We start from the raw sequence: 26,216 nt of genomic DNA on the forward strand, positions 1-26,216 counted from the left end.
TGGCCAATCACTTCTGCCTCAGTCAGAGCCCTACATGGCTGTGCACATCTGCCTGGGCCTACTGCTTCAATGACCACTACACAGGGGCAGGGAAAGGGCAGGAGAGATGTCTCGGGTAGGGGGAATGTGCAGCCAGTACCCTCTGTACCCACTACTCATCGATTCACACGCAAACCACACTAAGCATCACACAGTGCTGGGAGAATGAAACCAGCCCTTCTCAAAAGCCTGCTAGGATTTTCATGTTCAAAAAACCCATACTATAAACACATCACAGACACAAGCTAAAACCAGGAAAAAAACCCACCAGAGTTTTTTCTTTTTCCGGCATTTCCAGAAATGGAATCAAGAATCAAAAATGGAGCAGCTGGCAGATACTATAATCAATGTAGGAAGGATAGCCACTCTGAGTCTGTCTTATATTCACTCAGCAATGATGCTGAAGTGTTTACCAAGTTTCCACTCTCATTCCTGACCTTTGTAAAAGACTGTAATTTTTCTGGATGCTGATACTCTTTCAGATGGCAATTCATAAAGACAAATCACCTATAAAAGTAACCTTTGAAGAAATGCTTCTTTGTTCTTCCATGACTTTTTATTATTAGAGGTGAAATGGATTGAGCCATGTCACATCTGGTTTATCATTCTTCCAACATAATTCAGTGGTAGTCGATGCACTTTGTATTTTCCCAGTTGCTTTGGGCTAAATTAGGGGGAGCAGAAAATGTCTTTTTTGAACAGGACAGGAAATGCATCTCGAAGAACACCAGACAACATGAAGGTTTTTTTGGAAGGGAGTGGGAGAGAGGATTTTTAATGAGGAAATAAACCTTCTGAGAATGATTCACAAATCATTCATTTTATAGAATCAGGTAATTTCCCACCCTCATTCCTCCCACCCCTGTAAGAAGCAGTTTAAAGAGGAGTGAAATCAAATACTAATTAACTAAATTTGGTTTTCTTAATTCTACTGGGTCCTCTATGAGAAAAGCAGTCTAAGCAATGACAGGGATACCAGTTTTGCCTACTTTTGCTACCAGTGTGGCCACTGCCTTGCAGTCTGCCATAAAGGGAACAACATCTTCGAAAAAAAACATCCAGAGAACCTCTTAATGACATCAAATTGCTTATGCTTGCAGACCACAGAAAATGACTTGTTTTCTCAGAAGGAAACATAACAATTTAAAGAGATTTTGATAGATGTGAAAAAAGAGCAACAAACTGCTGAAAAAGAGTTCTATCAACCTCACTTACAAAAATAATCCAATTTTTTAGTATTCACAAGAATCACAGAATATTCTGATTTGGAAAGAACCCACAAGGATCACCAAGCCCATATCAAGTAAATTGGGATCAAACCCATGACCGTGGTCTTATTAGCACCATGCTCTAACCAATTAGTTCTTTTAGCGTAGTTATTTATGTCCCTGTGAGCTGCATTTTTTGAACTGTAGCTATTTCAAAAGACCAGAGCCATGGCATGGCAAAAGAAGAGGAGGAGAAGGAAGGATACAATGACTGTTGCCACCTTTACCAGCTTCTGATTGCAAGCTGCCCCAGACAGTGGCACAGGCTCCCAGCAGGGCTCTGCAGGGATCAGCAGCACAATGCCGAGCAGCCATCAGAATGAGCAGCACTACTGCCAGAGCCTTCCATGTGCACTAAACCATCATGCTGCTGCTTCCTGCCTTCTCCCGATAAACTGAGGCAAACCAATACAATTTCCAGTAACACTAAAGAATCGTGCCCTGCCTACAAAAGCACACATTTGGCAATGAGAAAGGAGAAAGCAGTCCTGCCAATGAAACGTCAAACTTACCTAACCAGCAGTGAACTCTGGAAGGGTCTGAAGGTAACACCGCTGAAATAGGTATTTTTGTTACTTCCTTTTTGCTTCATTATCAAAAGCCCATCCCTTCCTGCAGCACTTTCAAGTTCTATTTCTTGTTAAGGCTTTCTTCTGCTACATTAAATGTAACTCCTTAACAAAGGAATTTTGGGGAGGGGAGGAATTAGAGAACTACCAGAAAATTATTGACTGTTGTCTCACACAGTACCAACCCTTACAAGCAACGGGACATTTACTGGACATTGATGTCTCATTACATCTAGTATGTAATTTATTTCTCTGCTGGAAGAGAACTTATCAGTTTTGCCCATGTGGAGAAAATGTTTCTACTTTAGAAACAAATAGACCACCACAGGCAAGAAGCTGGAAAGCTTAAATGAAAACCCACTGCATGATCACTGAAGTCAGCTCACTACCAAAGCTGCTAAGGCAGCAGGGTTGCAATGGACCAGAGGCGGCATTTTGTGGCCAGATTTTTGACAAAGCCTCATTGAGGAATTATTTAGAAAACTGAGAACAATAAAATCTATATGGTATTGAGAACTGAGAGAAAGCTGGACTCTATATATAGGTGTCTCTGGTAATTCAGCGTTAAACAAAAACCCCACCAAGTCCCTTATTTTTGCCTGAAGATATAAGCAATAATGTATCAGCTAATGAGAAAATTTTGTGAAGCTCTACAAAGTTGCATATTTTTAATCACTCTTCCACTATAAGAAATTATTTCTATCTAAAACAGAATATATTTTGACTAGTATACAAACCTTCTATTTGATAGCTTTTAATTTTTTAAATTTTATCTGCATTTACACTCAGCAGGACTGGATAAGTGCACTAGCAATATGTACAATTTAAAACCATAAATTTCAAATAGGGTCAGTTATCCATTCAAGTTCAAAAGAATACAGACTTAGCAATTCTTAAAAAAATATACAAATCCCTCACATTAGCTTAGGTAGGTCAGAAAATGCTGAATGGAGTTGAAAAAATACCTTTGGCCTCAGACTAAACACAGAAAATTTCAGTTCAAGAGTGCTTTTCATAAAGTTATGAGCTAATGAACAAAAGGACATTCTAATAAAGTTTCATTAAATATTAGCTATGAAATCCAGCAGTAATGTCATAATCTTTATTTCTTTGCCAACTCAACCACTTTGATTTTTTAGTAAAAACCAAAGTAAAGTAAACCACACCAGTTACTGTGAAGAGGTTTTATCTCAAAGAAAATAGAAAAGGACCAAAAGATTGGGGGAAATTTCCAAAATAGAGAATATACTTGTTTATGCCTGAGTGGAGCCAAGGGTAACAAACCCTCTTTACCAAGCTGCTTCCAGAATCCTTGGGCCTTGCTCCAGGGACAAGGGACACGCCAGCTGGGCCATCCATATCTGTCAGCAGGCAGAGGTTATCCATCTCTTTGAAAAGGGATGAAAGGAAATTGCTGTCTGAGTGCTTTGCAAACTCTGAAACAACTGCTCTTCAGCTAAACAGTAGGATTGCCAGTAGAAGATGTACAAGTCTCTGAGTTCTGGAAAAAATTACTAATGTTGACATATTCTACTTTCAAGATACCCCCCTCATTAACAGTAAAAGCTGCCAGATAAAAGCCAGTTACTACACAGAAAGCATTTAGAACAACTGGTCTGGAAGCCCTGTCCTGTAAAATTCCCCATATGCATTATAGCATGTGCTTCCCAAAACTACCTGCACCTTCCCACCAACCTTCATGAATCTCTACCGCCAAAACATCTACCAAAGTACTTACAGATAAGAAAAGGCATGGACAAATTTCTTACTTGACTAGGTTTTTTTCCCCTCTGAAAAAGACACTTTTTAACAGGTTCTTGGCCAAGATTACATTTGTATTCACACAATACCTCTTTTATGAAAAGATGTAATGGAACCAATTGTGAGAGCAGCTCCTGAAAAACCCAGCTAATGGGTTGACTTGGTCTGCATTCATATCAACACAAAATAACTAATTTGATACAATGCTTGATAATGCAGCACCATGCAAGGAAGAGATTACATAGGAACACTTAAAAGATGCTCATTCTGAAAGGATCAGACCTTATAAAATGCAATTTATAAGCATGGAGAGAAGAAGAAACACAGGACTGAAATCAGGTTTACCCACATTTCATTAATTTTGTTCTTTGGCATGTTAATGTCTAACACACATGCAGTTTTCTGGTGCAGTTGCTGTTACTACATATAACTTAAATTAGCCTCCTACACTTGAAATGTCATGATTTCTACATGAAGAGATAAAGGAATAGTCTTAGCTCTCTTGCTCAGTTATCTGAGATGCCTTTTTTTGTGTTTTGTTTGTATTTGTTATTTATCTTTGAGATATGGTAGTGGTCCCAATATTAATTCTTTACATGTTTTCTGACACAGTTATCATTCATTATATATTTCTGAAGCAGTTACAACCTGCAAAGTGAATTCTTGGTCAGAATTTTTATATGCACAAGCAGAAAACAAATCACAGGATACTTCAAAGTCAGATCCTGTGACTAGAGGAGGCTGTTAATCAATGCAGTTTAATACAAAGCCCTCTGCCTCACCGATGTTAAGATATGCGTGCTGAGGTGAGCCGGCAGTGATATTAAGAACCATACACAAATTTCTTCTGAATAAAAATGATGCATCAGCCCATAACATTTATTAGCCTATACAAACTCTCAGGAATCCAACTTTCACTGCAAGTGTCTTTTTGGATCTATTTACATCAGAAGATGTGGTATGAACGATAGCATAATAAGTTTTACTATGTTTCAGGCATAAGTGACTCATACATCATTCCATTTGAAAGAAAAAAATCCTAACATGCAGTACGATATGTTACTGCAGCTGCTCCATGGGAATAACGACATATCCATTTGGAAGGAAAATACATTTATGAAAATGCCTGATTAGCAGAAAACAATTCATTATAAACAATAATACCTAACTGCTTTTTTGATGGTTTTATGGTCACAGTCTCTTTTCATGGAATCTATTGGATTAAATGCATTCAGCTCTTCCCCTCCCATCCCCAGCTCAAAATAGTCTTCATTGATGTTTTCCATAAAAACCAAACAAAAAAACAGCCTTTGAAGGAGGAGCTGTCATGTGAGTTGAATGTAAAGTTACTGGACAGAGTGCATCAAATTATCTTCTTACTTCAGGCATCTCCTACCAGGATCCCAGTTTGAGGGCAGATATGCATGTTCTCCTGTTTGCTTTGCAAAATACTGTATTTTCATCTTGCATGCCTCCAATCCCCTGCAAAGGTTACGAACTGAATGCTGCAAATTGGGCAGGAAACAAACCTCTAAGAATCGCACAACATATGTGAAGTCAAGGCAGTGCACCTGCACCTGTGACCTCCTAGAGACAAGGCTTCCCAATATCTTGGCCTTCCCTTTTACAACTAAGGAAATCTCTACCTTCTTACCTCTTACCTTTCCTTAGGCTTTTATTTACTTAATGGACACTATTTTCCCTCACATCATAATTAAAAAGTTTCAGACACCTTTTCTGTTACAAATTCATTAATTTATTCCACTAAAATTCCACTAAAAAATTATCAAGACAAGAACATGTTGGTATGTTGATTGTAGCACTAGTTAATGAATTATGCAATTTAATTAAACCACTAGCATACTAAAATAAATGTAGAAATTATTTACAGCACTTTGGGACGTGTACATGGGATAACATAAGGACACAGGTAGTACTGGTAATGTCATTGCTTACTTTTCATGAAAGCAATCTCAAGACATGTTTAAAAAACAATGGGCTAAGTAGAGACAGTTGAGCAGTTCTTATGGACTGTCCCACAACCACTCACCAATACAAACTGCAGACTCTTCAACACCAGAAGATACCCAGAACTAACTTTGTTCCCACCTGCTGCTGAAGAGGCATCTCAGATGGTATCCCCAACTTTGGGGCCATGTAAGGGTGACAAACCAGGAGAGACAGCAGCTAACCAGAGAAAAGACATCGGAATGTTTTGCTTGATTCAGGCCAGAGGATTAAGTCTGGGTCTCCTACCTTCCAGGTGAGTGCCTCAGCTAATGAGCCTGCAGCTAATAGCAGAGCAACTTGTTATCCCTCTTTTTTTTCATTAAAATCTCTGAAGAACTGTGTTTAGTTCCTCATCAAGATAAATGCCAAGCCTGCTAAATTTTTCATGACACTGAATTCTTGTTCTCTGAATTCTGCCAACCCTAGTTATGTGTGAACATTTCAGACTCCCTCAGGCATTTATTTTACTACAGAGTCCTGAAATACTTAAGTCTATTAAGACCTAAAATAAACAGGCAAAAAGGAGGAATCTGCTAGTTGTTCCTCCAATCTACATTTTAAGTACACAGTGCCTACACCAGTGAAGTTCAAGAATTATTCTCAGTGTCACCAGTGAAATGATGGTACATGTGGCAACACGTGCATCAAGCCATGTCAGCTACCACAGTGGGGTTCAGCTCCACACCACAGCAGGAGCAGCACTGTCTGCAGGCTGTAAAGATCCAGCCAAATAAGGTGGATCCAGAAAAGCTGGATTTACTAAACACACACACAATGGCTAGTCGGCATGAGCATTACCTCTGGGTTTGTGCCCAACACAGTCCCTGCCTGCTCCCTTTTTGCCAGGAAAGAGGACAGCTAGGATCAGACTATGACTGAAGAATAATTCACACTACTTGGCCCTGGTTACCCTCCTCACCAAAGCCTTTCTGGAGCAGAAAGCGTGCTGGCTGAGGGCTAGGCTGGCTTGCTGCTGTGCGTTGAACAAGTGGGAGCTTGAGGAAAGGAGGCCAATCATCAAAAGACTTCAGCCAGGCCTTAAAGGGCAGCAGACAACTGACTGAATTTACCATGGGGCTGCAAGTCTTGCTGTCACATATGCTATGAGCTGTGCCTCCCTAAACTCCCTGAGAGAACATTCAGAAAAAAATCCCTACATAAATTATCGGGATTTTAAGTCACCTACGGAAAAAATAATTTTACGGTCACTCCCAGTTTATCAGTGCATTCTGTTGATGCTCTCTCCATAGTAGGTCTGAAAACAGACCAAGCTTATCTTGAGGTCTCTTACTACAGAAACTCCAAGAGCACTTCCATCCACAATGTTTCAGTATTATTGCTATAGCCATCGGGATTATATACTTAGAAAAGAAGTACAAATGGCCAATTCGTGGCCAGAAAATATCAAGCCTGACATCAGATCTAAAGATCAATGTTGTTGTCTTAGTGAAACTCCGTGCAGGTGTGAAAAAATATGTATGGATTGCACAGTCTTATGTTGGATATGCTATGTAAAAAGAAGGCAATGTTAGTACTAAATCAGCTGTCATGAGTTGCTGGTATGCACAAATCAACAGCTCATGCCTGTCCCTGGCACATCCTCAGAAATCTCCCCAAAGACCAGACCATCTTCTACATAATGCCTCTTATTATCCATACTTCCACTTTTCTAGTTTTCTTTTAAAGTACTTTGTGTCTTCTTCTACATCTATATTGTTTGAAGCAAACTTTAAAAATCCTCTCATTAAACAGTTTCTCTCCGACATTTTTTCAAATTATTTTTATATAGATGTTAGTCCTCAGGAGAACAGTGCTCAAAATTCCTGTAATGAACCTAGATTTAACATGGCTGTAATATGTCTCTATAATCCTGGCAGGTGATGCTGCCTAAAAGCACAACCTAAGATGAAAGGCCTCAAAGCTTTTTGTCATTCAGGCTTGTGAGGGATTTTTGTCCACAACACAAAATCTGACAGCAGGGTCTTGCCAATGTCCAAGCAAACTGGAATGCTGATATCCAGCTTGGTCATTGCCCTGTTTCTGACACTGCCAAAATACTTTACCAAAGAGATCTTTCAGAAGGCATAACCAAAAGGATTTCCCTAGACATGAATACAGTGGGGAGAGATGTGGGGGAGTCTTCCTGAAACCTGTAATTCTGTAAAGTTCATGTACTTATCATTAAAAAAGTAGGGTTGGACTAGAACTTGACAGTTCTTTTACACGCTAATTCCCTGTGCTAGTGAAGAATTATGATGGTACTTCAGTTTTCTGATCTGTCCACAGTAATTTTCAAAAGTAAAAGAACAGGAACAAAATCATCATCAGGCAGTTCTATGTGAGTCCCACATAAACAGTTCTCAGTTCTACAGGTAAATTTTCATTTAACCTTTGCCTGCCAAACTGTTCAAATTAAATGCACATCATGTTAGTTCCATGTAATTCATTTTACCTCATTACCTTGTGTTTTTTCCCTGTTTTTCACTCTCTTCACTTCACTGACTTTCACCTTGACAAACTGAAAACATGCCAATACAAAAACTGTTTCTACCTATAATTGGCAAAGTCTTTATGCACAACTGGAAAAATGCTCTAATCCCAGTTACAACAGCACTCTTTTCTCATAATGGCAGTATAAGCTTGAGTGTTGCTTTTGTGATGAATCGGATCTCATGCCCTGAACGCCCATGGCAGAAGAAAAAGGGAATCAGTCATTTCTCCCACTGCGGACTGACAGGATGTGAAACACAGAGAGTGAAGTTGGAGCATCAGAGCTGCCAGTTTTTCCATCACACGGGACTCTATAAAGGACCAAAAAGCCCATTTCTGTAAGATAAAAACACAAGAACAATATCTTGCTCTACCTCCATGGACTGAGTGGGACAGAGCTCTCCTCAGCAGAGCTCTGCAGTGAAATCATGGCTACGCTTCCGCAGATACCTGAGAAGCTTTACTGCTCTTTGCTTTCAAGAAGCAAAAGGACCTGCTGCCAAGGATTTCACCTGCAATACTCTTCTGCCTTGTGGAGTGAGAACTCCACTTAAGGGCATTAAGAGCTCAGGAACTTGATAGATTCAAAATTTAAGACCAGTGTGACTAAAATCCATTTCCAAATCCTTAAAATCTGAATATATAATACAAACACTGAAAGAGCTTTGTCCAAAGAAATATTAGATTGTGACCCCAAAAGTATCCTTCAGTCACGTTTTTTATACAGCTTTGAATGGGAACTGTGTAATGAGGAATGTCAGATGAATATTCCCCCAAAATGAAATATGACAAAAGCTTCACTCAGAAACCACACATGGTGCTGTCACACATTTATTACCCACAAGCTAAAATTTGTCTAATGTAATTTAAGATTGATAATTACTGATAGAGGACATATGTGTTTTCAATAAAAAGAAATTTCTGAATTAAAAATACTGCTTCCTTTCTAGAGGAACATGGTTTGAAATAACATCTCAGACTTATATAATTGAAATAACAACTCTATAAACATCTCAGACTTATATAATTGAAATAACAACTTTATAAATTTTCAGGATTTAAAAGTTTTTTTTCTCTGTAAATGAAATCTTGCTCTTCCTTCAACTGCTTGCATCATTCTCTCAAACACAAGAAAGGGAAATGAAAATATACAAAATCAAACAAAGCAAAACGTAATAGTATGTTACTTAAAAATAAGAGCAGAAGACTTGCATTTTTTAAATCCAGCTTTCAACAACTGATCTGGTTTTAATTTATGATTAAAATGATTGTTATTATGTTAGTGGGAAAAAGGAACTCTGTTATGGTGGGTGTTACAGAAGTATGGGAAAAAACCCCAAATTTTTCTGTGAATGAAGTAAGAAATGGCTGGCACTAGACAGCATTCACCTGAGAGTGCAAACTGAAAAGGGAGAACAACTGAATTAGTAATGAACATCCCTCTCCACAGTGCCTTGCTACTCCATGTCTCCACTGTGGCTAATGTGCTGCCAAATCGTAATACAGGCTCCAAAGAAGCTCCAGGGGAACGGCAACCTGCAAACCTGACATCTATACGCTAGTGAAGTTAATAGAAACTATAATAGCAAAAAGACTAAGTGGGCCCTAAGTGGGGTCTAAGAAGAATCAAATTTCAGTTTTCATTAAGTGAAGCCTTACAAAATTAACCCAATTCTTTGAATAGCTCAAACAAACATGTGAAACCAGTGATCCAGTCAATCAATTTCAAAAAAGCTTTTAACAAGTACTTTACCAAAGGCTTTTAAAGGAACTAAGCACCCATGGCAAAACAGAAGTCTCTGCACAGCAACATGACTGGTTAAGAGACAAAACCAGAAATTAGGGGTAAATGGTCAAACCTGCATAGTGAAGGAAGCCTACCAGTGGAATACCACAGCGATCTGCACTGGGATCGGATCCCCTTCCCATACCTGTAATTGACCTGGAAAGGTAACTGAGCACTGAAGCAACCAAGTTTGCAGATGATACCAATTTATTCATGGCTGTAAGGATGAGGGGCAAGTGGTGAAGAATCACAGGACCTTATGAAATTGAGTGACTAGACAATGGAATGGTAAATTAAATTCAGTGTGGATAAGTGTAGAGTGATGCACATGGGAAAATATAACCTTAACTTCACATGTACAGTGATGGGCTCTGAGCTGAACATTATCACTCAGGAGTGAGACCTTGAGGTTACAATAAATAGTGCCATCAAAATGTCAGCTCAGTGCTCAGCTGCCAAAAGAAAGCAGCCCAAATATTAGGTATTGTTGGGAGCTGAACAGGAAGCAAAGCAGAGAACACAATTATGCCGCTTTGTAATGTCACTCAGTTCATACACTGTCTCTTCTTCCAGTGATATGTTTTGGGGACATGCTTTGTCACTGAGTATTTTGTGTTTACTTTTAAAAAGATTAGAGCAAAACAGAAAGCATCTTAAAACAGAAGAGTGACCTGTAATTAGGGGGACAAAGACAGTAATTTCAACGCTGTCTGCATCTCAGTTTCACAAGAGTTCTCTGAGACTGTACCTAAACTCAAGGAGAGAGGGTCTTCTATGTACTTGCAGATAAACCATTAAAAAAAAGAGGTTGACGAATTACACACATACAACCAATGAGCTCTATTATAAGGCATTGCTATACATCAAAAGCTTAGCTACAGCTAAGTGCACAAGCTTTACCCAGTACTTGAAATCCCTGGGAAAGGACAAGTTTGAAGATTTGCCTTCACTCCAGCAGCATACAGCCAACTAAAATTCATTTTGCCATGTCATTTTGAAGCGACAAGGTTTTAAGCCTTAAGAGTTGGTACAAGTGCCCACAAAAGGGTAAGTAAAAACAATTTAAACTAAAAATCTTCAAAGTCTTGTGTTACTCCCTGCTCTCTTTTCCTCATTTTCTTCCCTATCAGATAGCCTGCTCAGGATGCCGCTGGAACCAGTCTTTTAGTGCTTGACAACAGAAAATCACTTGTACCTACTGATGTTCTGTAACAGGGAATAACTAAATTAAGTCTAGGCCTTCAGATTTCTAGCTAATTTCTACACATCTCTACTACGACACCTACTCCTTGCTTTTATGAGAAAGGGCTTGTCTGTGTGCTCATGGACTGGTATTACTTGTATCTTTGATTTCATGAGCCACGAGAATGTTCTGGTTTTTATTTGGACTGTTACACATCAGACGTAAATTCTGTCTATCAGTAGTGGCTACCTATAGTGTACCCTCTACTTACTTGCATAAAATACTGTCTATTTACTTCACATAGTCCCACTCTTATGTATAGGAGAAATACACTCTCACCACAATCTATAACCAACCTTTACAGTAGCTTTGCCTATTATATAATGGAATAAATACAGAAAAAGAGAGAATACATTGAAAGAAAAAGCAGCGTTGTGATAGTTAGTTATCACCTAACTTTAAACTCACAAATGTATCAAAAAGAACATGAGTATTTTTTAACAAGAAATAAAGCTATGCAGGGTATTTAATTAGCTTAAACTGTTAGCTAAGAGTTGCTGCAGATGGACTAATAACACATTTAAAACAGACCAAGATGAAAATTACTTTTTGCCTTTGTTTTAGCCCTACATTTCATTAAAAATCCCTTAGTGATTATTTATATTCAAATGTTACAGTGTTACACTATGAAATAAAGATTTTTTTTTTATTCTTTTCCTACAGCTGTAATTTTCTACTGTTGAAGTAATTGAAGTTTCTTTCTTTTTCGAAGGAACTTCTCAATTTGTGCTGTCCAAGCATGTTTTAAAGACACATCATGAAGGACACTCAGCAGGATGAGCTCTGGAAATATAAGTTATCTCAACTAACAAAAAAGCATCTACAGGAAAAAACAGTATGATTTTAATTAAAGTAGAATGAAGAACACGAAGTAAATATTAGCTGGTTGCAATGCACTAAAAATTTCAGTCACCACAAATAAATGAGAGTCAATCCAACCTCTCACAGAAATGCCTTCAGCATTCTTAAGACAAGGCACAGAAATGGTGAAGCTGTGACAGGATGGAGACTCCAGGCAGGCACATCACCTCACTAACTCAAGCTCCATGTCCATCTATCAGATGAGACGACATTTCTGCAAGACTGCGCTTACTTTAGTTAACCAAAGAAAACCAAAATCAACCACCACCAACCGGGCAACCACCACTGTCTCTCTCTCTCTTTCTCTCCCGCTGCCCACAACAAATTAAGTGACTGTCTGTCTCCTGAAGTGACAGAAGAAACATTAATTAATCACAGAATCCCTTGGATCACTAGATAAATCATTCTGTCGAGCCCATGTTGTTTTCAAAGGGCAGGGCTAAGCTGCTGCAGCTACAGCTGCTGCCTTTGAGCACTGGCAGTAGCACTGGGCAGCTACAGATCACCGGCAGAACAGGTGAGGTGCAAAACAGCAGCCAGTCCTGCAGAAGTCCTAAAGCACCCTGAAACTTTAATTCTGTTATGCAGTTAGAAAACACTGAATAGATGAAGTTTTCAGAAAGCCATTCTAACAGAATTCCTCATTACAGCTCTAATTACAAGCTCTCTTTACAGCGTACACCTGCCAACATTGCGAAAAGCACTTTGCTTTAATGGTCACTACAACTAAAAGAACAGTTTGCTATTTATAGTAGCAGGTGAACTTTTCTTATTTGGCTGCTTAAGCAGCCAACCCTTGAGTTGAATGTAATTAGGGAGGGGATATTCAATTTACAGTATCCACAAGTAATGATAATTACACTGGTTCAGAAAAGCTGTTGGTAAGCATAAGAAACCCTTGTAATTACATCCCGTTTCCAAAATTACTTGAGCACTGTGAACTTGAAGCATTTCAGCAAATGAAGGCCAAGGCACATAAAGGAGAGCTACGGCACTTAAAAAGCTGCACTGTTTCACATAATGAGCCGCCCGACCGGAGGGAGATCGCAGAACGCGCTCCGTAACTCACCCCGACAGCCCACGCCATCTCCTTCCTGCTCACAAACATCCATTAAGAAAAACATAAGCCGGCTCCCTCACTGCCTCCTTCCCATCCCTCGCCAGCATTGCTCAGCTCCCCTCGCAGGGTGGCCCCGGGAGCCAGCCCATGGAAGCGTGCCGGGCTCCGGGAGCCTGTCTCGGGCTCCGGCTGCCGATCCTGCCCCGCTCAGGAGCTGCGAGCGAGGAAACGTCGCCGCGTCCCCCCGGCGGCAGCACCGCGCCGGCAGCGGATTAGCTCGGTCAGCAGCCGCCAGGACAAGGCGAAAAATAAACAAATAACCACGTTCACGGCAGCTGCGGCGATCGCTCTCCGGAAAATTATTCAGGCATTATGAGGGAGACGGTACTAAACGCTGCCACTTGCAGCTTCACGGCTCTCTGCGTCTTCGCATCAGCCTGGGATGAGCACTTAAGGAGTATCATCGGAGAGCTTGCCCAGCTGAGCATCTTCCATTATGTTTTTGTCTTAAAAGGAGATAGCAGGAACCTCTCTGCCTGACAGGCGAAAGGCTTGTCATAATTCATTAATAACACAGCCTTGCTCAGGTTTCCTTCAATGAAATCAGGCAGGCATCCTATGAAGAAAATGCTGAGTGAACAACAGCTTCTCCAGACACAATGCAATAAACTTGCCAGTACTTGGCACCATTTGGTGTCTGAGACAAGGATGACCAACGCTATTCGACAAGACCTGCCAGAGTCCCTTAAGGCTCCTAGTGAAGAAACTCAAAAACCCAAGCAGTAATTCCTCAGCAGGATGCAATTCGCTGCTTGGAAGCAAAACCTTCACGTTTCAGCTGCAGAGACAAATGTACCAGTCTGCTTTTGCTATGCTCAGGGTAAAGCTGGCAATTTACTCTGAGGAAATGTTTGCATCCAAAGGGAAAAAAGCAAGAAGAGGTGTGGTAAAAAGCAACAACTACAATATCAGATAAGTGAAAAAATTAACAAGACTATCACAAGTCTTCCATCACCTAGAAAATACAGCTGAAGTTATCTGTAAGGAAAGAAAACAAGCTCAGGCCAACTGTCAAGATAAAGTCATTAGGATGCCATCTAAGCAGGAAAGACAGAAAATTACTTACTTTTTAATTTTTTTCCTTTGTCTAGTATGCATCCATTCATACAGCACCTGTTATATTTAACTGAGTCTCATGTACTTCCTCCTAAGAGATTGGTTCCATCATGAAAAAAAATGAAGAAAGGTACTCTTACTTGTATTTGATCTACTAGCTTTCCATACACTGACATTGCTTCTTATGACAAAATAATCTAGTAATCCAGTAAGAATGTACTGACGATGGTTAATTAACGATTTTAGAGTATCTGTGTCACAAAATCATCTTTTTTGCAATAAAGTGGGCTCAGGTAATTTGCAAACAGCACAATATTATCGCTTCCCTAAGCTCCTTCGTGTTTTACTGAGGCATGATAATTTATTTTGAGTGCAATATCTGTCATTAAAACTGTGGCTTATAAACATTATTAGAAACAGCTCTATTAGCATGTCTAGAGATTGCTGTATTTGAGCAGAATGCAACTGATTGAACAGAAATCACTAAAGGTATTTAATGATTTCATGAGAAAAATAAGTGACCCTCACACCCCTAATGGATTAATGTCACTTATGTGCAACACATTGCATAATGCTGACACAGAGCTACTCAAAGCAGTGTCACTTTTCATATGAGTGCCTTAAAACCTTATCAAAGGGAAATTGTGTTTTAATGCTATTTCAGATGTCATTTTTGAGAGGATTTTTACAATCCCATTTCATAAAGCAGAAAGCCTGATCTGAATTGTTACAAGTAGCTTTTGTCATTGGCACATGTACTAGGTCACCCTCTGAAGTTAGCTGGTGAAGGAAATCCTGAACACAGGAGGAGGGTAACACTTTGAAACATTACTCAAACAACCTGTTTATTGTCAGCTTTCATCTCTCAATACACCTTTGCCTATATATCTGAATCTTCCACTAATTACCAAGAGCATGCTTTGCTAGGGAAGGCAAACTACTCCTCATGGTCAGTACTACAGCACAAGAGACGGGATGCACAGCTCCCCAGTATGCTTCTTGGGAATGCAGAGGTGGGAGATAATCCAAATGACAAAGTAAATGCCACTAAATAAATGCTTGCTTCTCAGCCATTTAGGCAACTTCTCAGATCTCTTAAGAGCGTGCATGTCTGTCTGTCCATTTTCAATACACTGCTTTTTAATCCCATTTTTCATTAAAAAGCAACTGTGGGTTGCAACTGAGCACAATTGAGCAAACCACTTCATGGTCTCACTCCTCCATTTTGACTTTAACAGACTGAAGATGAAAATATGCAGTATTTACTTGGTGTTTCTTCAGTGACATGAAAGCTCCTTTTTGGGAAAGAAACAAGTCAAATTCAACATGTCACCATGCACTAAGCAGACTTTGCCATGACAAAGCTGCCTTTACAATTCCTTTATAGCAAACCCAAACATAACTAGGGGGAGCTGATGTTTGATTTTCTTCTTCTATTTGCCATATTACCTATCATAATTTTTTGTGCAACATGAAGAAATGAAAATAACTAAAAAAAACCCAAACCTTTTTCCTAAAGATAATACAGTCCTAGCTTTCATACACAGTTTTCACCTGAAGAAATGGGAAAAAACTCTGTTCAGACAAGCAGGGAAGCAAATACAAAAGCCTTTTCTGACTGCCTTGAGCATTTCCTTATTTCTCCCCAAAGGATATAAAAACTACTCCAGTAAATGTAGCATCATAATTGGCTATAATTGACTCCATCCTTCAATTTTTAAGGTAATCTATAAAATATGGATCTTTTTGTCAACTGGGAGACAATTTTGTGACACCACACTGTTTATCTCGTTACAGTCATCTCAGCTGCACTTGGTATCATTTGTTACCACTCAGACTACCTTATTTTGGCTTTAATCCTGCACCTCTCTACATTTAACGCACTGCACACTAGTTAGCTCCAGCACCAAACACTTTGAGTGCTACCAAAGGGAATTAATTGCCGCAAGATCATTGTCACAGGGGATAACAGTAGCAATGATACAGCAGCAGGTGAAGCACCAGCAAGCAAGCTGTTCCAATCCATCAGCATACTCATGCTATTCTGTCGTTAGCCCATCTCACAACTTACTGCACGTGAATCAGAGGGGATGGGGGACAGAACAACAATGCAAGGTTTAACTGCTTTGCTGCTGTTTTTCTATTACACCTATTGTTTTATTGAATTTGCAGCATTTTAAAGTAAACGTCTAACACTCTGGCTGTACAGACTGTTATGACATCATGGCAGTTTTGCGTCAGACTCTTAGGTCACAACAGTATGATGACCACTGAATGGAAATGACTGCATCTGGCCATTTCTAATAGCTGAAATACCGTGAACACCTCACAAAGATATTGGCTTCAAACACAATCTCTGAATGATAGAATTGGCTTATCGTTTTTTTTCTCTACATCTTCCAATAATTATTTTTATTTATATCTCCCTCTATATGCTGTGACACTTCAACTGAAAACTAAATAAAAGGATGATAAAACCTACAACCTAAAAAAATATCCAAATACAAATAGCCACAAAACTGCAGCAAATGATTGATAGAGACATTGATGTAATCCTGTCCATAGCAACAGTTTAATTATGAGCATCTTGGCAGTGAGCCTGCTCTACGTGTTGATTTTCCCCAGCAGAGAATGCCATACAATCCATCTTTGTGTTATGTGCTATATGACTACATGGAGAGGCCAGTCAAAGGGGAACAAGGAACAGAAAAGTTGTAGTAAATTACTGGGGTGATACAGGAGTAAGTACATTGACCATGAATAATTTTACTCCTGAGGATTAGCAAGCCTTAGAAAAAGGAGCAGGAGGGTGGTACCCACAACAGAATAATAGAATATTTCTCAATTACAGTGATCACAGCATACAACATGAATATACCTCTTAAACAAATGACACGAATTACTGGTACCCAGTTTAAACAGTCCCCTCTCAAGCACTTCTTTCCAGGATCTGTCGTGTGGAGGGGCAGAGAAGCACCTTGGTGTAGCAGGAAAGCAGGTCTCCCTAAAGCAGGGACACAGGGCTCAGAGGCCGTGGCTTCACTACACACCATAAAGCAAAGCTTGCCAGAAGCAGCAGGTCTGCTGGGTGGAGCAGCCACTGCCAAGAACCCAGTGGCCATGGGATTAGTGTTTTAAGGGTTTCACTCCTGAACAACTACAGCACAGCTAAAGCAGGCAGATCAGAGGGGATGCACAACATCATGAGTGAGCTCAGAGTTCACTCTAGTAAACTAGAGGGCAAGGAAGCAATAGTGACAACTGGCAGGGACCTTAACAGGAAAAGGCAGCTGTGCAGGTTTAGGAGGTTATAAAATATATGGTGAAATCTGACTGTGACTGCTTCTCAGTATACCTGCAGGTAATTTTCAGACAGAAACAAAAAATGTAATAGAACTGTAATTTATAATTAAACTTACTTCCAATGTCTATGTTGGAAAGCTTGTTAAAAAAGACCCAACAAAAATGAACACAACATGCAACAATCTATATACAACTGCAATCTACAGTGCTTATTTATAAAAATAAAATTTTAAAGAGTCCTTAAATTTCAGACCAGTTTTTTTAAGCAACATTTAGGACAATGTCTCTGAAACAGCAGTTTAAGGTTATACTATCCACTCTTTATTTTAAGGAAATGCTCTGGTAATTTTTAAGTGTGTGAACAAAGGTTTTGTGAAATCCTGTTAGGCTATTACATGTGGTAAGAAAACCATCAATCATTTCTGCAGCCTGGTGTCCACATTCACAACTTAACTCAATAAAGACTGTTTTTAGTTTCTATTAAGGTATGAATATTTTATATTTGTAACCACATAAATCAATAAGAATACTCATATAGGTATATACATGGATCATACCATGTGTTTCTTTGAAGAACAAACCCAAAACAGTACAGGAATTTGAAATAATGGAACTCTAAAAATAAGATTCCTAAAGCTTACAGAAATTCCAAGAGACATACTGAAATCAAACACAAGTGTTGTTTCACTCAAAGTTGGGATTTTTTGGCAGTTGTGTGACTATTTCCATCTCCAAGACACTGTGGCTGCATCATACCATGACAACACACTGGTTTTTCTTAATACCAAATGTATGGGCATGTTCTACCTACTGTAGATTACCTGTCTGAGAAATTGCTTTTAAACACAAAGTATTAGAATCTATGCAACTCTGCTGTACCTTCACGAGCTCTTCCTCATTAAAATTTACTTTAAACATGGAAGAAAGGGATTTGTGTTTGTGTGTGTGGGTACAACTTAATGTTCAGATCAATATGTTATAAAAAATCTATGAAATCACTACACTGAAACTGAATTAGTTATATAAGTCTTGAAAGCCCAGGTATTTTAGCTCTGAATTCAGGTCTCATATTTCAGCTCAGAGCACTCAAGAGGTACTCTGGATTTCTAAACAACAATGTACTAGGAAATGTCTGTACCTGATAAAAACTCCTTTTGTGCATCAGCTCAAAAAAATATTGTTTGATTCTCTCTTTACTGTACATTCATAATAAACACGAGATCTTCCAAAATACCTATGTGACTTTACTGATCGAATGATTACCTGAATAGAACACCCAGCTGATTACATTGAATATTCAGTTAACTTATTTACCCTTCAACAGCTAGACAATACAACACAAGAGAAACCCAGAGGAACTCCGGGTCAAGACATTATTCAAAACTAGAGTAATATGAACAGTTACATTAGTCCTCAGTAAGTTTAATTTGATATTTTCACAAAAAGGTCATTTGCAAAGTCTTCAGGGAAAAAAAAAAAGACATTTCTCTGCATCTTTCCAGGGTGTGTGGGAGTGAGGGAAAGTGTGAGTCTGCTCTCAGGCAGACAGAAATACATAGCTTGTACAGTGCTCTTGATGCAGGTGTTTCAGTGGCACTTTTTATTTGTGAAAAAGAACTTTTAAATACAAGACTGATTGTGCTTTGTAAATAAGGTTACATTTGAAAATGCTTAATGGAACCTCTGACACACAGACATACACACAAGTTTTGCAACTAACAAAATAATTCTTAAGTTCCATTCCAATTGCAAGTTAATCAACTGCATTTTTTTAATGAACCAAGAACTGAATTAATGATTACAGAATACCTGAAAGTTCTTAATGACTACTAAACCTGACATTAAAGTTTATGCCCATTTAATCTTTTATTACTTCTGGTGCATTACCTTAGATTAAAGCACACAAATCTGGCTGAAAGTATTTTTGCCCTGTGATCTGTACTATAACTTTTTTCCCCTAATTGAAAACTTAAATAAAAAACACCCCAAAATGAGATGACTACATACCAAATCTCAAAGCAAAGAGGGTGATTTGCCACTTAAGAATTCTTAGCTATCAGAGAAGGCAGCAAACACCTTCTAGTTCAAAATAGTTATTTTGGTCAGTCTCCCACTGGCGCGAGTTGGGCAGCTGAGACAAAAACCCTTGCGCAGGGCATTAAGAAACACTGAGCCTGGAAAAATGCTACTGACAATATTTGCTAAAGTTGGACACACAATTGTCCAGTTATCAACCATATATCTAGGTAAAAGCAGTGGATCAAAGTAAAAGGGGCAGTTCAGTGAGAAACAAGGTGCCATTCCGCATAGAGAACTGGAGTGAAATTTGGTGACATTTTATTTCCAAAAAACCTGCCCCAAACAAGAAAAAAGCCCCCACCACAAAACCAGAAAGCCCTATGCACTAGCAACTTGCAGTGCTTCTGTTTTATACATTGCTGTATTCAAGTCCAATAGCCTCTTTCTCCAAAGTCTCAAAGACCCAAGGGAGGTGAAGATTTTTCACTTTCTCTTTGCTGAAGCAGCTGAGAAGGCTTAAAGCTGGGGAGGGTTTCCCGAGTCACTATCACCCACAGTAGTATCTGATTACTCTGCTTGAGCTGGTTTGGATTAAAAGGTCGAGAAACAAGCAGGAGACAACAGCAGCGGCTGACAAATGAACAATGAGACAACACTAGTGGCTGACAAATTATTCAAAACTAACCTGTAAGATACTTCTCAAACCATGTTAATTTAGTCTGACAGTGAATATGGAGCTTCTTATTAGGAATGCATGATGAACACACAGTCATGGGCTGCACTTATTTCAGCCAGTCATCAACGACACTTTCCTGTGGAACTTCTGGTTTACAAGATTAATCTTTTAGAATAGAAATACACATTACGTTTTCTTTGGCAGAATACAGCTCAGATTCTCAATGAAAAACCAGTTATTTTGGACCACAAATGTGAAGCTTTTCATATTTACATGCTCTTGAATTAAATATTAAAATGGAGGTGAATGTTCTCAATAGGCAACAATTGTCTGAACTATCTTTGATCATTTCTACATTACACAGGACTACAGCACAAACGGTAAAAAAATGCTGCTGGAGGGAGCCAGTGTATTCCTACAATTCGTCACAATGCCAAATGTGCAAGCAGTACTTCGCATCTTGGGACCAATTTAAGTACCTCACTGCAGTACTGAGCACAGGCCTTGCTTCTGATTACCCCAGGCACTGGAGTGAGCTCATATGGATGCATTACTTTGGACTGGGGCAGCAGTTTGGGCATCTCTACACCAAATCATTAGAGAATTAATTGGATCTACTCAGAGTAGCAATGTGTGGAGAAGCAGCACCAAGGTAGACATGTATCAAGGTTTATAAATTAAACTAAATTAAATTAAACTAAATTAATGATTCTACAGTAAGACAGAGAAATAAATTTAATTTAAAAATTCAAACCAGAAAAGCAGAATTATGTAGTGTAGTGCAATTATCACAACAAATAAGCATGTAATTTCTTATAAGAATTGATAATATCAGAGACTTGGACCTTGTTTAGGAACTAGCTCCTAAAGGAGAGAGTATCAAAGCTTTGTGTGAACTGAAATTGTGTTCCAGCTAACCAGTGAACATGAAAGGATCAGCTCATCTCCATTATAAAACAAGTACTTACATTGAGGGTCTCATGCCAATTATGCAAGTCTGCTAAAAATATGTCTGATTAAATAACAAGCTTTCCTTTCTCCCCTTTCACAATCAGAGAAGGATGTTTCTGCTCTCTCCAAGACGTTCCATCTTACTGCATTTAAATTAAAATACAAATTTGAAACACAAACCTCTTGTTTGAAAAAAAAACATGTCTGTGATGTGTTGGGCAGAAAAGACATTTACAGACTATAAACTATTATACTGGGACTGTGCTCAGAAAAAAATATCTGTGTCTGGTCCTGCACATTCCTACACTACTTGATCATACTGTCAAATTGGCAAAATGTTGAAGGAGATACAGTTATCCATTAAAACACCACAAGAAAACAAACTGAAATAGTAGAGTACTTAAGCACTATGCTTGATATTTCTATATTTTCATTATACTTCTGGAAGTTGGTATATTTGATAAGATTAGCCATCAATTTTTTCTTTGGCTTTATTAATATCATCAATGGAACGCTGGTTTTGGTTTTTTTTTGTTGTTGGTGTTGTTTTTTTTTTTTTTTTTTTTTGTTTTGTTTTTTTAAGTCACACATTTATTTGCCAGATAACCTATCCACTTGAGAAAGCAAAGGAGGCATGAGCCTTTCAGCAAGCCTGGTATACCATGTGACCAGACAAGATGACAAAGCTTGATAAACACAGATTACTTTCTTTTTCTTCAGCAGGCTAAAAAGCCTGCCTGGTTCTGCTCATTCGTCTCCTTTAGTCCAGCAAGCCAGAACAGAACAGTTTACTTTCAAGGTCTCATTAGTTTGGATTTACCATCTTAGGTAGAGTATAGTCAGAAAATATTTTATGTTCGTTTCTGTTGAATGGACTGTAAATGTCTAAAACACAAGTTCTTCAAGGCTTTAACAAATTATTCTTTAAAAAAGTGCAGCTGAGAAGAAAAAATAGCTTTCCAAACTATAAAAGTCAGGCATAAATCTAGGAAAAAGAATGGAAATAAAAAGCCTCAAAAGCAGTACTGCCTCAATCATAAGCAGAACAATTCTTCCTCTATACTTCAGACAGATCTGAGATCCTGTTTTATATATAAACACATTCCATATAAACACATTCCACGCAGCTCTTCAAATAAAATTTCTTAACACAATAATCAGAATAAAAAACACTGGATAATCAGAAGAAAACTATACTGCTCTCAGAAATCATTAGTATAATTTCTGTTTTCAGATGTGAGCCTTCCCTGCTTCACCTTTGCTTACATGTTCAAAGATCTGATCACGTATGCTCACACCGATTATCTCCTTCTAACAAGGTAATTGTAGCTTTGTTCACAAGACTGAGTAACAGTACATTCTAACTTAGAAAGAGGAAAAAGGAATCCTGGGAGATGTGGGTGTGAGCACAAAGAAAATAAAAAAATACAGTGAACAAAAATGTAAAAAGAAAAAAAAAATATTCTAAATCTAACTATGAGTCAATCCCAAATCTTCTTCCATGTGGCCAGATCTTGGTGCCTGTAGGGAACTCCCGTTAGTTCAGAGGGTTACACATGGCTGTAGCCCTTTGAGATGTACTAACTGTATTTCTTTTCTTTTTGTCAATGCATTTTGAAAAAATAAAATAAAAATTTCAACACAAAATAAAAGCTCTCCTGTCCTTCCCTTCCCCAAACCAACCACCCCTGTCTGTTTTAAAGCTCAGCACTTCCAATTCTCCACTTACTTCCTCAAGCCATTTGCCAAAGATCTGGATTTGCAAGGACTAGCAAACCATTTGCAGCACTAGGGAAAATTTCTAAACACTGCTCTTGTGAGTACGTATAGAGATTTTTTTATTCTGAAAGCAGTGGTAATTATTCAGGATTTAAATCAGTTCCTTTGGTCCGTAACCCTTCATTCTGACAGGATTTGCTTTGCTGTGAAGTTGACTGCTTGCTTTACTTTCTCTGGCGAATAAATACAGCCTAAAGACTGAAGAATAATTTTAATTCACAGAAATTATATGCATGAGAACTATTTTATTGTCATTAAAATCCCAGAAGCAATAAGGTGTATAGACAGGGGCTCTGTTCAACCAGAGAAGCAGGTCTAGATGGACCTGCTTCCTTTTTGCCTTTTTAGTGCCATGTAGTTACCACACATCTCCTACCAACACACATGTGAAGATGTGTGTGGCCAAGTTGTTAAAACTAAAAACAAAGGTTCAGATTATCTTGACCAGCTCTGCCTAAAGCCTTATATGGAAAAGACAAAAGATGTATCTTGTTAAACTGAAGAACAAATTCCTCTGTTACATAGTTGACAGAAAAGCTGGGTATTAAAACAATGCATGAAGCCTATAATTTTAGTAAAAAATAACATACTTTACATTTTCTTAAATGTAAATCATTTATGTGTAATATTGACCAATATTCTGCAAGTGGGAAAAAAAAAAAGTTTCAGCCATGGCTCAGTCTGACACTGGCTCCTGCAGCTCAGGTGCACAGCAATCGTGGTGGATGTTGCTACTCTAAGATTTCTCCCTGAAGCCACTAGCCTGCTGCCTACCATAAGCCTGTCAGACAATGCCAATACTGGATAAAAGAAGATGACTGTTACTGTAGGTTCAGTAGACCTAAACAAACACTGATGGGCACTGCTAAAAGCTTGAATATGAAATTGCAGCAATAGCCTCCCTTCAGAGAGCAGCTTTAGCAGAAATGCCTTTTCCTCTTTTCCCCGTTCCTCTTCTTCTTTCAGTAAAACAGAATTTAGATAAACAATCTGGTGTGTTATATTGAAATGTATAGAAAAAGCTTTTGTTTTTAAACATGTACATTTTGGTATACAAGAAGAAATCATACACTGTTATTCTCCTACTTGCAATTCTCCCCCAAAGTATCAAAATGATTCCCTATATGGATGCAAACACACGCTGACATAAATTTGGTTTCAACCTTTGAAACTCAGCGTACTGTGACCTATCTAAGCACTCATCTAAGTATTACGAAAGGAGACTCTCTAACTGACAAATGTATGAAATGAATGGATAAGAATCCTCCTTTTCACCTCAGCATTCAGTTGTGGTTTCTGAAGGTAACAAGCAAGTGTGCACTTCTCATGTAAAATCATCTTGTTAAAGGTAATCTGCAACAGCCAGGAAAGAAGGGACTGGTTTTGCTTTGTTACAGTCCAAAACAAAGAGGAGAGAAGTGATGCTAAATCTATGTTGCCTGCTTTAAGAACAGACATTTCACCTTAGCTGCATTTAGTATAATTTTATATTACTGTACTTAGAACACTTATAAATCAGAATTTAAAAAATGGAGGAGCAAAGTGAAGGGCAAAAAACCAATTATCAAGTTTCAGTTATGCAACAATATTAAATATGCCTTTTTTTTTTTCAGTATGGACCCATTTCTGTGCCAATCAACCCAACATCACATATTCTGAAACAGTATTTTATAAATCTGCAGCATTAGACTGTGTACTTTGAAGTGCCCCTATATTAAAAGAATGGCATTGCAATACTCCTGTCTTGGTTTTTGTAACAAAACCCTCTTTCCAGAAGGGATTTAAAAGTCCTAAAACGCTATCCTCAAGAGCTCCTTATCTTTGGAGGAGTCACTTCACTTACAAAGCTTTCTGAAGGTGCTACAAAGCTGTGCACTCCAAAGCATTCCTCAGTCTGAAATATCTCAGAAAGGCTCCTATTTGCCTATTTAAAATACACTGATTCCAAGTGTAATGCAATCAGCATTACAAGTTATTTTATATCATTTAAACAAAGAATTTCAAAATTATTTATTTGGAATGGAAGCATTCCTCCTGAAACAATAAAGCTATTTTTTCTTTACTGCCAGTCAGAATAGTTATTCAGATTATTTCTGTTGCTTGATCATCATGTAACACACTTCAAATTGTAATGAAGAAAGGGAAAATGAATTGCAGTATAGTCTGCTTAGAAGTATATACCTCAGGCACACAGTTACATCCCAGTTAAGTCACCTCTTATATACCTGGTAGGACTGCGATTCAGGCGAGAGCCATAAAAACTTGCATGTGCTTACAATGGGAATTTCTGCACTTCAGTGTGAAAAACCCCTGTTCTACATGCATGAGAACTCACAGAGGTCCAAGTTTTCACCAGCAAAACTGCAAGAGCTTCCTGACTTCTGCTACTGAATATCTTAACATTATCTTCATCTTACTCTTACTGAATATATTGCATCTCCAGGCCATTCGCTACCCACAAATGAGACTGACCAAAATCCCTTGAGGCTCTCAAGTCGTAAGAAAGCTCCGACTGCCTGAGGCCATCGGCAGATGTATTGCCCTGGATGCATCTGAGTGGGTTGAAGAGGTCATTGCGTCCAGCTGTTCAATGCCCAGGGAGTTGGCAGAACACCACTAAACATCACAACACCACACTCATTTCCTAACCCCCAATGTCAGAATCACAGGCTAAAACGGCTTTGTGATTGGAAATGCATGCGGGACCGTTTGGACAGTCCAGGTTAGGGAGCAGCTACCTAGTCACTTAGCTGGCACGCACAGAGGAAGGCTTGGACAAGCAGCTGGCAGCAGAAACCTCTTATGTGGCTCTGCCTCTGCCAGCAGTACTTGTCTGACTGCAGCCTTCACTGCCAATGACACAGTTCAGCACAATTCCCTGTTCATTCAAATCAGCACCAGCAGAGGAAACACGACCCTTTTTAATTATTCAAAGAAATCCTTTTCCACCTAATGAAAGCTGTGACACTTAAGACAGCACTAAATGTGAAATCTGTAGGACCTTAAAATGACAGTAAGACAGAGCACGTCCCTGCCATGCTACAGAGAGCACTGTCAGTGACAGGAGAGAAAGTGAGGGTTGGGGCTGCTTGCCTAAGCCTTGGAAGAATGGAAAACCAAACTGCACACCGAAGTCAGAAGTCGCCTGCAAATGAGTCAGCAAAGCAACCTAGATCTGAACACTGCCCCATGCCAAGCCAAAATCAGAAATATCTTCTTTTATTTTTTCATTTTTGCACGAATGTAAAAATTATGGCTAATCTTCACCAGAATTAAAAAAAATAT

At 38.7% G+C, this 26,216-nt stretch overlaps 1 protein-coding gene across 14 annotated transcripts in view; it reads right to left on the reverse strand.

Annotated features, from left to right (window-relative positions):
- Positions 1-26,216, reverse strand: part of TENM3 (teneurin transmembrane protein 3) — a 469,046-nt gene that overhangs the window by 181,325 nt on the left and 261,505 nt on the right. Inside the window, exon 1 of one of the 14 annotated variants that reach the window (XM_068187019.1) lies at positions 14,214-14,233. The exons of 11 other annotated variants lie outside the window; for them this stretch is intronic. Coding sequence is in view for 1 of the 3 variants with exons in the window: in XM_068187018.1 (XP_068043119.1) it covers positions 13,097-13,151 (55 nt within the window). In the remaining 2 variants the exon portion in view is untranslated. Of the gene's footprint in view, positions 1-13,096; positions 13,251-14,213; positions 14,234-26,216 lie in introns of those variants that run through there. 2 more of the 14 variants (XM_068187014.1, XM_068187018.1) reach the window with 2 other exon arrangements.

Source organism: Anomalospiza imberbis, chromosome 4 (assembly GCF_031753505.1).
Source record: "Anomalospiza imberbis isolate Cuckoo-Finch-1a 21T00152 chromosome 4, ASM3175350v1, whole genome shotgun sequence".
Classification (NCBI taxonomy): domain Eukaryota; kingdom Metazoa; phylum Chordata; class Aves; order Passeriformes; family Viduidae; genus Anomalospiza; species Anomalospiza imberbis.